General features: G+C 38.1%; 3 protein-coding genes across 3 annotated transcripts in view; all 3 read left to right on the top strand.

Moving 5' to 3' along the window:
- Positions 1 to 16,405, top strand: part of LOC145186651 (mannosyl-oligosaccharide glucosidase-like) — a 405,622-nt gene that overhangs the window by 336,934 nt on the left and 52,283 nt on the right. The window lies entirely within an intron of this gene.
- The window catches only part of LOC149884515 (dynein axonemal assembly factor 4-like), a 381,661-nt gene that overhangs the window by 336,934 nt on the left and 28,322 nt on the right, over positions 1 to 16,405 (top strand). The window lies entirely within an intron of this gene.
- Positions 12,676 to 13,251, top strand: LOC149884516 (uncharacterized). Its single transcript, XM_090095039.1, has one exon. It carries the CDS (start codon positions 12,676 to 12,678, stop codon positions 13,249 to 13,251), a length of 576 nt encoding a protein of 191 aa, XP_089951165.1.

Here is a 16,405-nt window from a genome sequence, read left to right as displayed (position 1 = left end):
TGCTGAGACACCCAGTCCGAATTTGGCTTTGGCTTTGATGATGGGCTCGATGATCTTTCTTTCGTTTATTTCTTTTTGAGTGGGGTTTGGAATGGAGTTCATTTCTTCAAGCATCATTTGATCTGCCAAATTTCTGCTTCGAACGTCGGTCAAATATTTATATGCCAAATCATGGTGATATGCCGCATTGTCCACTCTGTCCACCGGTTTGCTCCACTCTTGATACATGTCTGTGGATGTGAGCCTTTTGTCCAGGTTTGTGCCAGGTCCTGCAAAATTCATTCCTGGAATATGCATTTCTCCAGGAAATTTTGCCCACGGAAGCTTTATTTTTTTTGAAAAATTGTTGATCGATTCGACCAAGTCACCCCCTTTTGTTGCATGCGAAGAAACAAACTTGCATTTGGTTGTTCCACAAGAATCACATGTTCCTTTGATCATGTTTCTGTTGTTTTTTGACACCTCGTTTCTCAAATGAATGGTTTCGGTTTCTCTTTTGCATTTGACGCAGTACATTTTATTGATAAAAAATTTTTTTTTCATCAAAAAATGGAAGTGACCGATTTGTCATGGAATATTGGGAAAAGCAAAAGAGACAACAACCCGCTTTTGCCGAGAAGCATTCGAGGAATCATCGTTGGAAAGTCCGGTTGCGGAAAAACAACCTTGCTTCTCAATTTACTGCTCAATTCTGGATGGCTGGATTATAACCATTTGCAAGTCTTTGGAAAATCTCTTTTCCAACCCGAGTACAAAATACTGAAAAGCTCGTTCGAAAAAAGTTTGCCGAAAAAGATCATTCTCGATTTGTTCAAGGTGCAAAACGAAATGGAAAAATTGAATTTAAACCCTGAATGCGTCATTAACGACCTTTCAAAAAAATTTTCCGAAACCGAGGACATGAATTGTCAATTTTTCGAAACGGCTGACGATGTTCCTGAACCTGAAGACCTCGATTTAACAAAAAACAATTTGATGATCTTTGACGACCTTCAATTAACCAAGCAAAACAAGTGTGAAAAATATTACATCCGCGGAAGACACTCCAACGTCGACTGCTTCTACCTCGCTCAAAATTACTTCATGCTCCCACGACAAACCATCCGAGAAAACACAAACTTCATTTGTCTGTTTCCTCAAGATTCAAAAAATATGGACCACATTTTTCGAGACCACGTTTCGAGCGACATGGGAAAAGAAGAATTCAAAAAATTTTGCAAGCGTTGTTGGTCTCAACACCACGGATTTGCCGTCATCGATTTAACCTCAAAAAAATACGAGGGAAAATATCGAAGCGGATTCGACGATTTTTTTTTCCCGAAAGAATCCTTTTGAAAAATTTTTTGTCCATTAAGAAAAAATGTCTGGCATCAACATCGATGTGGATGGAAATTCCAACGTAATAATAACAGAATTTTTGGACAAAATCGTCTTTGAAAAAGAAAAAACATACGAGATGGCTTTTCTCGGTCTGGAGACGTACAACAGCTTTCCAAACATCACAAGCAAAAACAATTCTTTCCGGTACAGCATGAACAACGGAGCCAATTGGGAAAACGTCGTCATCCCAGACGGAAGCTACGACATCATCGACATCAATAATTATTTGCAAAAAACCGTCTCAAACACAATCAAAAATTACGCGTCACAAAGCGCAAGTTACGTCGCTGTGAATAAGATCAGCTACTCACCTGAAAACATCAAAATCGGATCCAACTCAAACACTTTAAAATCAACCGTCAACATTCGACGACATTGTCAGGATTTCAAGTGTCAACACGATCAGAATCGTCAACAACGTCATCGGATCAGCCTACATCAACGGATCACAACTCAATTGCATTTACTCCTTTTACCCATCCGTCGGTCCTGGATTCAAAATCATCGAAAGACCCACCCATTTGGTCTACCTCCCTGTCAAGGTACATGAAATTTCCACGATGATCACACGCATTGTCGATCAAAACGGAAATTTAATCGACTTTCGCGGAGAGGACGTCACGATCCAATATCACATTCGAGAAGTGAAATAAATTTTTTTTTCCCTCGTGAAAAAAATGAGCAAATACATCAGTGTCAAATTAAACGTGTCTCAGGGACAGATCGAAAAACTAAAAAAATCCATGATCGAAGGAAAACCCGTCAGCATCCGTATTTCAAGAGAGGATTTCCGCGGAAACGACGTTTTGCTTGTGACACACACACAACACCAACAAATTTTGGACGCTCTCCATCAAGGAGTTGGAGTCACCATTAAAATGAGCAAGACTCAAGTGGAACACAACGCAAATGTCAAAGGAGGATTCATCGGAGCTCTTTTACCTTTATTGGGAATGCTTGCTGCTCGAGCCGCTCCCGTTGTTGCCACTGGTTTATTAGGTGGTGCTGCCTCTTCACTTGGGTCCACTGTGATCGACAAAATTTCAGGAAGGGGTGTCGTTTACCTCAAAAAAAATGGACACGGAATGAAAATGGGCACTCACAGAGGAAACGGATTATTTTTAACACCCTGGATCAAAGGAGGCTCCGTCAGAAACGGTCTTTACATCAAAAACGGAAAAGGTTACGAATCCATCGGATCCGGATTGCTTCTCGGACCGAACTCCCCATTCTCAAACATCCCTTTTTTAAATTTAATTTTGTGAAAAAAAATTTTTTTTTCTTGGCCAAATAAAATGAGAATCTCGCGAAACGACGACGGAAAAATCAGAAGCATTAAATTCATCGAATACTTAAGGGACAAAGGTTTTGCTCACCGAGAAATTGAACTCTACAAGTCCATTCTAGAAGAAAAACACGAACAACAACAAGAACAAAAAGAAAAATTAATTTTTCGCGAACGATTTCAACACCTTTACACCCATTAATTTTTTCATGGATACTTTTCTCATGAAAAAACACAACATTTTCACACACCCTCAATTCACTAAACAACCATCAAAACATTTACACACCTCAATCAACAAAAAATATCAAAATGGGCATCAAAACATTTACACCCCTCAATCAACGAAAAATATCAAAATGAGCATCAAAATGAAAATGAGCCAGAACTCTCCTTTTCTAGTAGTGTTGTAATCCAACCATCCAGGTCTTAACAACAAATTGAGAAGCAAAGTTGTTTTCCCACAACCTGATTTTCCGACGATGATTCCTCGAATTCTTCTTGGTAAAAGCTCGTGGTTGTTCCTTTTGGTTTTTCCAGTATTATATGATACATCAACTATTTCCATCTTTTTAATATAAAAATATTTTTTTTTAATTTAAAAAATATTTTTTTAAAATAAAAAATGTACTGCGTCAAATGCAAAAGGAAAAACAGAAACAATCCATCTGAGAAACGAAATCTCAAAAAAAAACAGAAAAATGATAAAAGGGACTTGCGACTCTTGCGGAACGACCAAATGCAAGTTTGTTTCTTCGGCGGCAAAAGGGGGAGACTTGGTTGAATCGATCAACAATTTTTCAAAAAGAATAAAGCTTCCGTGGGCAAAATTTCCTGGAGAAATGCATATTCCAGGAATGAATTTTGCAGGACCTGGCACAAACCTGGACAAAAGGCTCACATCCACCGACATGTACCAAGAGTGGAGCAAACCAGTGGACCGAGTGGACAATGTAGCGAACCACCACGATTTGGCTTATAAATATTTAAACGACGTTCAAAGCAGAAATTTGGCGGATCAAATGATGCTTGAAGAAATGAACTCCATTCCAAACCCCACTCAAAAAGAAATAAACGAAAGAAAACTTATCGCGCCCATCATAAAAGCCAAAGCCAAATTCGGACTGGGTGTCTCTGCAAAAAAAAAAAAAAAATTCTCAGTTTGAAATGGACGGATCAGCTTGCAGAGGAGCTTCACAAACCGGTTATTCATCATTTTAAAAAAAGAAAAGTGTTTGTGAACGACATCGATGAAATATGGGCCGCCGATTTGGTTGACATGCAATCGTTTTCAAAATTTAACAACGGCGTAAAATATTTGCTTACGGTGATCGACGTGTTTTCAAAGTATGGGTGGATCGTTCCGTTGAAAAGCAAAACGGGTCTTGAAGTGGCTAAAGCGCAGAAAAAAATCTTTGAAAAAAGAAAGTGTGTCAAAATGTGGGTGGACAAAGGAAAAGAATTTTACAACAAGCACGTGTGAGCGCTGGGTGTCCGTTTATATTCCACTGAAAAAGAGGGAAAAAGCTGTGTCGTCGAGCGATGGAACAGAACGATGAAAGAAAAAATGTTTAAATATTTTTCAGCCAACAGCACAAATAAATACATTGACGTTTTGGACGAAATGGTAAAAAATTACAACAGCACAAAACACTCTTCAATAAAAATGACTCCAGTTGAAGCCAGCGATGAAAAGAATAAATATAAGGTCTGGATGAACCTGAATGGAAAGACGCAAAAAGAAAGAGCAGTGCCAAAATTTTCCACGGGTGACAAAGTGAGGATCACAAAAAAGAAGTTCAATTTAGAAAAAGGGTACACTCCGAGATGGACTGAGGAGGGTTTTACCGTGTCAAAAATTCAGCGAACGGATCCACCCACGTACAAGGTTACCGACGCCAACGGTGAAGAAATTCAAGGAACTTTTTACGAACAGGAAATGCAAAAGATGCATCAAGAAATATTCAGAATTGAAAAAATAATTCACCGAACAAAAAGCAAATCGCTGGTAAAATGGAAAGGATATCTAGACTCGTTCAACTCATGGGTGGATAATAACGAATTGATCCGTTTGAAAAAATGATATAAAAAAAATTTTCTTTTCTTTTTAAAAAGATGAATTTTGTTACGATTGAAAATTTTGACGAGATCAAATTATCGGTTGGAGAAATTTATTCCGCAACCAAACCAATTCAGTAACAAAATATTCCGCTTTTTTATGAGTACCCCTCTGGAAAAGGTCCTTTTATTTTAAGAACCTCCGTTTTGTTTTCTCTGGGTGTGTTTGAAAACTACAGTTTTCGAACGAACGAATTGGAGGGATATTCCATGTCCTTTCTCGGTTTCAACGAAAAAAACGGAATGAACGAAAAAGAAAAAAAGTTTATCGAGGAGACTGTAAAAATATCAAAATTTCTTCGCGAGAAAGTTAAAGAAATGATTCCAACTTTGAAAAAAGGAGGAAGAACGAAAAAAATAACAACGGAGGATTTGTCCATTTTTAAAAACAAATCCGATAATCCAAATGCAGCGCCCATTTTTTTCGGAAAGTTGTTTACAAAGAAAAACGAAAAAAACAAGTGTCTTCTTTGTTTTTCAAAAAGAAAACGAAAGAGTTCGTGAAAGTGAATCCTTTGGAATATGTTCGACAAAAGTACTACGCCGTCGCCTCTTTGAAAATTGAAGGTGTTTTTGTCGGAGCGCAGATCGAGTCCATTCAGGTTAGAATTCCCGAAGTGGTCATTGCAAAAAATGCACCTTCAGTTTAAAGCATCATGGGTGACGATTTGGATTTGGGAGAAGTGGAATCTGACGAAGAAATGTGAAAAACTAAGAAAAAAAATTGAAAAATAAAATGATTTAAAAAAATCATTTTATTTTTCAATTTTTTTTGTAAAAAATGCATAACCCTCACAAGTTGTTAAAAAACAGCGCCATAGCACAAGTTCAAAATAATAATATGAATTTGGAACATTTGGAGAAGAGAATAAAAGATCCCATTCCCGATTTGAAACATTATGAGTATAGAATTCCCGAAGTGGTCATTGCAAAAAATGCGCAAGATGAAAAAAAAAGGACGCGGTTGCACGTGGCAACTTATTACGACCAAATTAGCTTTGTCGAATTGTTATTACAAAACGGAGCCGATGTTAACGCGCCAGATGATGACAAACGGACGCCGTTACACTTTGCATCTTTCAAGGGTCATTTCAAAGTTGTCGAATTGTTGTTGCAAAACGGAGCAAAGGTCAACGCGAAAAATAAAGTAAAGTGGACGCCGTTGCATATTGCATCTTTTTACGATCGTGTTGAAGTTGTCGAATTGCTGTTTCAAAAAGGAGCCGATGTCAACGCGCAAAATGAAAAAAAATCAACGCCGCTGCACTTGGCATCTTTTAACGGTCGTGTCAAAGTTGTCGAACGGAAAGGTAAACGGAGCCAAGGTCAACGCAAAGAAATTTTTATCAACAATAACGACATCATTATTGGAGAAAAGTACTAGGGGACGGTAGGTTTTTGGGAGTTGATCACAAGATCCAAGCCTGATAAAACAAAGGTAACAGACGAGGACTTGAAAAATTATGAAAAAATACTGGTTGAAACGCATGCAATGGAGAGAGAAAGGAAACCAAACATACCAAAAGCTTTGAGAAGTGAAAAGTGGGAAACGATTGTTTCAAAAATTTGGGAAAAAAATTACACAAAAACGAGGGGAATAAAAGGTCGTGGAGTGATCATTCTTCCGAGCGATCCGAATGTGCTTGCGCAAAGACTTAGCTTGAGCATCGCCGCGGGGCATGCTGGAAATATCGCATCGAGAAACGAAGCTGTCGCCATTTGTGACGAGCTTTTGAGGCAGGGGGAAATCAACAAAGAGGAATATCGATCGATTCAAAAATACATCGAGTCGTGAAACACGACGGATTTAAAAAAATATTTTCTCATTTTAAAAAAATGCTCATTGTAAACAACAGAAGATATTTAAAAAAGAACGTCGTCGGAGGCGGAGGAATCGTGGACACGATTAAAAATTTTTTGAGGAGAATGGCAGCTTCAAACGCATCGAGATCGTCTCTTCATTTATTAAGAAAGGCAGCAGCAAGCGAAATTGGAAGAGAAGCGATCACCGCTGCCAAATCTGCCGGAAAAGAATTGGCCTCTTCGGCCATATCGACCGCCAAAGACGTTGCCATCGACAAAGGAAAAAAAGCGATTGATTAAGTTTACGCCAAGACATGGACGGTGAATCCAAACCAATTGGCCAGCACAATTTTGAACAAAGCGGCAAAGGTGGACCAGTATGCATCTATTAATCCGATGGAAGAGCTGCATTAAAAAATGTTTGGTTCGTCCATTCAAGTAAAAAGGAAAATGACGAAAAAGAACGCGGCCAGAATTCAAGATCTTGTCAAAATGGGAAGCGGACTTTAGATTGCGTGATTTTTTTTTCACGAATTAAAAACGACATAAAATTTTTTTTTCCTCATTTTAAAAAATGATAAACACCGACAGATTAAGAGTTGATGAAATGCCTGTGATCGAAACCGGGATTGAAAAAGTTGATTTTTTTGAGTACCTTCCCATAAATCTAGATTTAAATTCTTCAGGATCGATCGTTTTTGAGATTGATTGCCAGTCTGTGCAGACACTTCCGTCTGAGGCTTACATCCTCGTCGAAGGGGTTCTGAAAAAAGCGGACGGAACCGCTTACGCAGCAGCAGACTAAATTGCCCTGGTAAACAACGCCATCATGTATTTGTTCAGCGACGTCACTTACGAATAATCGGGGAAGCAAGTGGAAAGAGTCATGTACCCAGGCCAGGGAACAACCATGCTTGGATTGTTAAAATATCCTTTCGGTCTTTAGCTAGCCGACGGTTTGAAGCAAATGTGGTACAAAGACACTTCAAACGCCACTGGAAGCGCGGGGTTCGTTGTCAGACGAGACCACTTGTTTGCAGACACAAAGTCCATTAGCACATTTTCTTTCAGGATACCTTTAAAACACATTTTTAGTTTTTGCGAAACTTACGACAAAGTCGTTTACGGATTCAGACACACGATCACCTTTACAAAAAAAGAATACGACGACGCCATTTACAGAGCGGGGACTGTTTCTGCAGGAATGATCGACATAAAAAAATTCCAACTTTTCATGCCTGGAATTGAGCTTGATGTTTTGAATAAATCCGAGTTCTTGAATGTAATGTCAAAAAAAAGTTCCGTTCCAGTGGCCTATAAGGCAAACAAAGTCAAAAGGCAATCCATTCCCTCGGATCTCACAGAATTTACCTGGACCCTTGGAAGAATCACGGACAAAAGCGTTCCGAGATATATCGTGTTCGGCCTTCAGACAAACAGAGCTTCCAGTCAAACTGCAAATCCAGCCGTATTCGATCATTGCGATGTAAATAATTTTTTCGTGACCGTCAATGGGATAAAATATCCAAATTACAATTACGACTTGAATTTTGGAGAAAAGAAAATTGTAATGGCTCATTCTGACGCGTTCTTGTTTGACGAAAAATATTACGGCACAAACGAGCTTGTTTGCCAATCTGGATTGTCTCTGCTTGAATATAAAAGTTTGTCTCCGTTGTTTTTTGTCGACATCAGCAAGCAAAAGGAAAGATTTGTTTCCGAAACGGCTGAATTGGTTGTCAACCTAAAATTCCGAACGGCTGTTCCAGACAGCACCGTTATTTTTGCAGTGATCATTTCCGACAAATTGATCAAATTTGTTTCAGACGGAACCAACATGAACGCTGTTTATTAGGTTCAAAAGACCGTCATGAGATTCTTGACAAAAAACGATAAAAACGATTTTTTTCTTTTTAAAAATAAAACATGAGACTAACAAAAAATTATCTGAAAAATTTGCTTAGGGAAAATGGAGTAACAAAAACCTCAAACAATTTGTTGACTTTGATGCTGATTGTGGTTGAGAACAATCTTGTAAGCAAAGATTTGCTATTGGAATGTGCAAAAGAATACAGGCCGGTGGGTCGACCGAAAAAAGAAATAAAAACGGAAAATGCGAAAACGGAAAATGCGAAAACGGAAAATTCAAAAAAATCGATCGATCCAAAATACGAGAGGTTTGGTTTAATTCGAAAAAAACCTGTGCCTGTGAAAACGACCAACATCGAAACCGGGAAGTGGTTGAATACGGATCCCTTTACAAAGCGATGAAAAAAACGGGGCATGGATGGAGATATTTGGAGCGTCGAGATGGAAAAGTGGAAAATGGAATAAAGATTGAAATTTTAAATTCTGAAAAACTCGAAAACAGAAAACAATCTCCAAGTCCGAAAAAATAAAAAAAAATGCGAAAAATCGTCAAGTCCGAAAAAAAAATTTTTCAATTCTCGGAAAAAAAGAATTGAAAAAATTCTCAGAAAAAAGAAAAAAAATTGATTTCGAAAAAAAATTTTCTTGGCATAATAAAAATGGAAAACGAAATGCGAAAAATCGGCAAGTCCGAAAAAATCGATAAAGAAAAAAAATTAATTTTGAGTTAAGAAAAATTTCTTGGCATAATAAAATGGAAAACAAAATGCGAAAAAATGTAAAAACCCAAAAAATTGATTTTGAGTTAAATAATTTTCTTGGCAAAGAAAAAATGGAAAACAAAACTGTCAAAGAATTTCGAGAAATCGCTAAAGCCCAAAAATTGAAAAATTATTCAAAGATGCGAAAGGCTGATCTCTTTGAAGCAATAAAAAACACGAGTCCTGTCATCAGTCCTGCAACACGCAGACGAACGACTGATGCAAGACCTTTGCCTGTTAATGAAAGACCAACCGTAGTTAGGTTTGTTCGACCTCCTGTTAAAGTTTCTGTGAAACCTGCAAAAGTGAGGTTTGTTGGACCTGATGTAGCACCTACTCCAAAACCGACAGATCGTGAAAGACCGGTTCCTGCTCCGAGACCGGTTCCTGCTCCGAGACCAACCCATTTGCAAAATCCTGATGCTGTTAAAGAACCTGTGATTGATCCTGGATTTTTTTCAAGGTTGACGACAGCTGCAAAAAATGCTGTTTTCGACAGCTTTAAAAGTGCGCTTGATTCAATTGACCCTTACGTCCCAGAGGCTGTGAAGAAAAAAGTGAGAGACGCAAGAGACGGAGTTGAAAAAAAAATAAAGTCGATTATTTTCAACAGACCGGTTCCTGCTCCAAGACCTGGATTGCTTTCAAGGTTGACGACAACTGCAATAAATGTTTTTCAAAGACTGGTTCCCGCTGCGAGACCTGTCAGACCACGCATTCATTTTCAGTTGACCGATCACGCAATGAGACATGTCGCCAAACAACTTTCACATCAAGTCGAAGGAAACCATAAGGATGCTTCTACATTTTTAGTTTTGACTTGCGAAATGGTGAGCGTTAGCCTTACTACGGGGGAGGAAGTCCATCGAATTGCCCCTTTTTCGTCAAAAGCTGGGATTATTTTGGAGTCGACGGATTTGGGAGAATTTTACGAAAAAGCAAGAGAGGAAATCCTGGAAAACATGGTCAATTACAACAAAATGGGTTCGAATTGCACAGTGTCCGCCATCTTGAAAATGGGCATTAATTTAATTGATTACAAGCCCATCGGGGGTTGGTCGTACATTCCTCTCGACGACTTTCTAGCAAGCAAAAAAGCAAACATAAACCTGGAAAACGAAGACAACGAATGTTTCAAGTGGTGCGTCACCAGAGCGCTGAACATGAAAGAAAAACACGGCGAAAGAATTGACAAAGACTTGATTGAAAAATTGAAAAATTTAAATTGGGAAGGGATTGAATTTCCGGACAAACTCGATCAAATCAAAAAGTTTGAAAAAAATAATCCAGAAATCAGCGTCAACGTTTTCATGTGCGAAAATAAATCCGTTCAACCTTTACGAATATCCAAATTTTTACAACGGAAAAATGAAATTGATTTGCTGCTCATTTTAGACGAAAAAACAAATCATTATTGTCTGATAAAAAATCTAAGTCGACTCATTTCCTCCCAAGCATCCAAAAAAAACGGAAAAAAATATTTTTGTAGAAATTGCTTGCAGGGGATGAAAAGCGAGGAGAATCTTTCAAAACATTCAGCCTATTGCACAGCGCGGTTCGAATCGATCTTCTTCCAAAATATTCGTTCATGAAATTTGAGCACATAGAAAGATAAATGAGGGTCCCATTTATTGTTTACGCTGATTTTGAAAGTTTTATCAAACTGATGGACTCGTGCGAATAAAATCCAGACCAGTCGTACACCAAAAAGTTTCAAAGACACGTTCCAAGTTCCTTTTCCTATTACATCATATGTTTTGACGGAACCGTTTATGAAGGACATTTGTCGATTTGCAAAACATTAGACAAAAATGTTGACGTTACCAAATTTTTTGTTGAAAGTTTGGAAAAAGAAATAAAAGAAATTTTTGTAAAAACCGGTAAAAAAAATATGGTCTTCACAAAGGATGATGAAAATAATTTCAAATCCGCGACAGTTTACCACATTTGTGAAGAAAAAATTCTCGATAAAGAAAAAGTGCGCGATCACTGCCATTTTACTGGAAAATATCGAGGAGCCGCGCACAACGATTGCAATTTAAAATACAAAATTCTAAAATTCATTCCTGTCGTTTTTCACAATTTGTCGGGTTAGGACAGCCATTTGTTTATCAAAAAATTGGGAGGAGAAATAACCTGCATTCCATGCAACGAGGAAAAATACATCAGCTTTTCGAAAAAAATCAAAGTGGGAGAGTACATTGGGAAAGATGGAAAACCTTAAGAAAAAAAAATTGAATTGAGGTTCATCGACAGTTTTAAATTCCTTCCCTTCAGTTTGGATACTTTGTCTAAAAATTTAAAGCCGGAACAGTTCAAAAACCTCGCAAAATTTTATGAAGGAGAAAAATTCGATTTGCTTCGTAAAAAAGGCGTTTACCCTTACGATTGGGTGGACACATTCGATAAATTTCAAGAAACGCAATTGCCTCCAAAAGAAGCGTTTTTCTCAAAACTCAACCACGAGGAAATAAGCGACGAAAATTACGCGCATGCGTAAACGGTTTGGAACGTGTTTCAATGCAAAACGTTTAGAGATTACCACGATTTGTACAACGTGTCCGACGTTTTAATTTTGGCGGATGTCTTTGAAAATTTTAGAGACATTTGCATAAAACATTACAAGCTCGACCCAGCCTGGTATTACACATCTCCCGGATTGGCTTGGGACGCTTGTTTAAAAAAACAAAAATAAAATTGGAATTGTTGAGCGATCCTGACATGCTTTTAATGATACAAAAAGGAATCCGTGGAGGAATCAGCATGATTTCAAACCGGCATGGAAAATTGAACAACAAATACATGGGCGACTCGTACGATCCAAGCCAACCGTCTACATTTATCCAATACATGGACGCCAACAACTTGTACGGATGGGCTATGTGCAAACCACTTCCCACTCACGGTTTTGAATGGATGACAGAAGACGAATTGTCTAATTGGAAATCGATTCCGTGCATTTTGGAGGTTGATTTGGATTATCCAGAAAGCCTTCACGACGAACAAAACGATTACCCTTTGGCTCCTGAAAGAATTTAAATTGAAAAAGTGGAAAAACATGTTCCAAATTTAAACGACAAAAAGAGTTATGTCCTCCACTGCGAAAACCTAAAATTGTACGAACGATTGGGAATGAAAATTTCAAAGGTGCATAGGGGCATAAAATTTGAGCAACGGGATTGGATGAAACCGTACATTGACCTCAACACCAAATTGAGAACAGAAGTCACCAGCGAATTTGAGAAGGAATTTTTCAAGCTGATGAACAATTCGGTGTTTGGAAAAACCATGGAAAACATTGAAAAGCGAATAGACGTGAGACTAGTGACAAAAAAGGAAAAAGCAATCAAATTGTCGGCAAAACCAAATTACGACAGGCACACGATTTTCGATGAAAACTTGCTCGCCGTTCACATGAAAAGAACAAAGCTTTTTTACAACAAACCAATTTATTTGGGAATGTCCATCTTGGATTTGAGCAAGACTTTAATGTTTGAATTCCACTACGATTACATTAGAAAAAAATACTCCGGAAAAGCAAAGTTGTTAATGACGGACACGGACTCGCTGGTCTACGAAATAAAAACGGACGATTTTTACAAAGACATTTCCGACGATGTGGAGAGCAAATTCGACACTAGCAATTTTGACAAAAAACATCCAGCCATTCAAAGCGTTGGGTTCAAAGTTGGCTTAAACAAAAAGACCATTGGGATGTTCAAAGACGAAACCGGAGGAAAACAGATTGAAGAGTTTGTTGGCCTCCGGTCAAAATTGTACTCTTACAAAATCCATGAAAAAGAACACAAAAAATGTAAAGGAGTCAAAAGAAATATCGTCCAAAAATACATCACCCACGACGATTACAAAAAATGTCTCGAAACCAAAAAAGAAAAAGTAAACAAAATGAACGTCATCCGATCCCATTTGCACGACATTTACACAGAGGAAATCAACAAAGTCTCTCTCAGCTCCGACGACGACAAAAGAATCATTTTGGAAGATGGAATACACACGTTGGCTTATGGCCACTAGAAATTAAAAGAAAAGTAACAAAAGGTAAGTGACAAAAAAAATGAGGAAACAAATTAAAAAAGGAAAGTGGCACACGGAAGAAAAATAACAAATTAAAAAAAATAAACAAAAAAAATGAACAATAAAATGATCAATGTGGAAGGAGTTATTTTGCCAAACGAGGCTTTGACCAATTTTCAGTTAATGGAAGCAGCAAAAAAACTAAAAATAAAAAACTTTCGAGGGGTTTTTGTCAGAGACATATTGCCAAAAAAACCGAGAAAAAAAGAATGCGGGATTATCAACACGGGGGATTCGAGCACGGGAGGGTTTCATTGGGTGTGCTGGTACAAAGACTGAGACGCAAAGTTCAGCTTTAACTCTTACGCTCAACCACCTCTCGCCGAGCTCGTCGACTATTTAAAAAGCCCTGTCTTTTACAATAGCGAAAGGGTTCAATTTGGAAACACGTCTTATTGCGGTCACTTGTGTCTTTACGTCTTGAAAAAATGTGAAGAGGGAAACAGCTTTCAAGACGTTGTCAACACCCTTTGGTGCTTGCAAATTTAATTTAAAAAATTTTTTTGCCCCTTTAAAAAATGATTGACAAATTCAACAGAAACGAATTCAGCGCTTATTTCGACAATCTTGTATCAGACTCAGCAAGCAACATTTATATTAAAACGGACGGGTCAAGCACCATTACTGCAGATTTGGATTTCAATTCAAACAAAATAATCAACCTGGTGGAACCAACCAACTCACACGACGCTGCCACAAAATATTACGTGGACACGCATTCGTCAGGAGGAGGAACTGGCACGGTGATTGGAACAGCGGACTTGGATTTGAACTTTCACAAAGCGATCAATTTGAACGAACCGATAAATCTTCACGACGCCGCCACCAAAAATTACGTCGACGTAAGCTCGAGCATGCGCGTCAAAACAGACGGAACGGGCACCATCACTGCAGACTTGGATTTAAATTCCAATAAATTGATCAATGTAAAAGATCCAACCGCTTTAAAAGACGCAGCGACAAAAGGGTATGTGGACACTAAAGTGGCATATAACAATATCTTTTACACGGACATTAACATGACGTCGCACAAATTAACCAATTTGGCTGAGCCCATTTCAGCCTCAGATTCAGCCACAAAAAATTACGTGGACACACATGCGTCAGGTCGTGGAACTACTGTTGGAACCGCGGACTTGAATTTAAATTCCCATAAATTGATCATTGTGCTTGATCCTCCAAACGAGCAAGACGCTGCGACGAAAAGTTACGCAGAGGTTTTGTCACAAAGATCCAACTTTTTAGGATTTGTTCCAAATTCAAGCTTTTCATCCTTGGGGTTAAAATCGCAAACGGTGGCAGGATCAACCACCGCACCAGTCTTTAGCTACGTAGACGGTCCTGGAGTTCTGAGAAGGTTATGGGTGGCATTTTATGGAACAGTCGGAGCAGGAGGATAGCCGTTCCTGGACAAGTCTTTATTTGGATATTGGCAGACGGAGAAATCAGAGTGGGGAATTATTCAACAACCACTGACGCTGTTGGTGTGGACGTCGCTGCTCTTGCTTGTGACTTGCTCTTTTCCCCTCTTGGCGGTCCTTTTTACGCCAACTCTTTGCAAGGATGCAACATGTTTAACACCACTTCCTTGGGAGGATATTTTACCGTCGACTTGCCGTTTACATCAAGCTTGACCATCCAATTGGTGAATAATAATACTACAGCCATTACTTACTGGATTCAACCGTTCATTTCCACATTTACCTCCATCCCTCCTCTCCTTTCCTCCGTTAAATTGTACTGCAGGACGTTCAGATACTTTCAAACAACTTACGGAAACGAATATGTTTTGCTGAATACCCATGGATATGGAAATGGAGTTTTTTTGAAATACATCAGGGTGCACGTCATTGGAGCTTCTGAAAACTGGTGGGAATCTAGAGTCCGAATTTACGACGGAAATTTACCTCCAGGAAACGGCACTGTCCTCAGCCCATGGACGCCTTACAATGCAAACAATTACAACACTTTTCCTGGTTACGACGCCGACAGCAAGTGCATTTTTTCTTCGTCTGGATTGGAAGATTTTTACTTGTCCTCGTGGAACTGATCAAACATATCATCGTTCAACAACACATCGACGGGACTGCTGTATCAATCTGGTACTTCCATCGACTCCACCACCACCATTTCCTTTTACAGAAATTTTGCAGAAGCAGATTCCATGCCCAGCGTCGCAGCCGGCAGAAGGCTCGTCGTCACGCTCAACTCCGGTGACGCGCAAGTCGGTCAATCCGGAAGCTTTCACCTTCTTCTCGGACAAGCCTATTATTATGCCTAATTCTCAATCGTTAAAAAAGAAATTTTTAGGTAAAGATTTAAACACCTTTACAAAAATTAAAAAGTTTTTTTCATTACGCGTTCAAAATGTTTTGTCGTCGGAATTTTTTTTGAGTTTTTTTTTTTGAAATTTTTTTTTTTGAAAATTTTTTTTATATTTTTTTGAAAATTTTTTTTTGGAGTTTTTTTCCGAAAATAATTTTTAGTCCCAGAAAATTTTCACCCCGCGATTATCAAAATTTTCACAACGAAGATGAAAAAATGATTTTGTCCCAGAACTCCCCTTTTATAGTAGTAACAAACTTTCAAAAAAATGTATTTTATTTCAAAAACATATAATGAATGTAAAACTTGCTGCCCACACTCTAAGTAGTTCTGTTGCTGATGCTTTAGAATTTTTACTTGTATCTCGTGATCCTTCATTTTTAGGTTCAGAAGCAACTATACAGTTTAAACATTTTATCGATAAATTATTTGATGTGTTGAATTTAAGAGTTCGTCATGGAAAATCGTTTAAAAAACCATTATTTCTTTCTAGTCAATCAAACTGGGAAAATTATCTTAATGATTGTATCATCTATCTAGCTGGTTTAAAAGATATCAATGGTATTCTATTGTTAAAGTATAGACGAAAAGCATTTGTTTTGGGATTAATTGCAGCAGCAAAAACTACAAAAAATCTAGCCAACTCTAAAGGAAACTCTAAAAGAAAATCCTTTTAAATACATTTTAACCTACAAATATTCTCAAGATCATCTAGAGTTACTTTTTGCATGCATTCGTGGTAAAAATGGTTTTAACAATAATCCCAATG

The sequence above is a fragment of the Hydra viridissima genome, unplaced genomic scaffold, assembly GCF_058129835.1.
Source record: "Hydra viridissima isolate aposymbiotic clone 2 unplaced genomic scaffold, HvirCarnegie_v1 scaffold_8, whole genome shotgun sequence".
Classification (NCBI taxonomy): Eukaryota; Metazoa; Cnidaria; class Hydrozoa; order Anthoathecata; family Hydridae; genus Hydra; species Hydra viridissima.
This window is presented reverse-complemented; position numbering and strand designations above follow the sequence as displayed.

Coding starts and splice junctions, on each gene's coding strand:
- LOC149884516 (XM_090095039.1), top strand. CDS start 12,676: ATGTCCATCTTGGATTTGAGCAAGACTTTAATGTTTGAATTCCACTAC.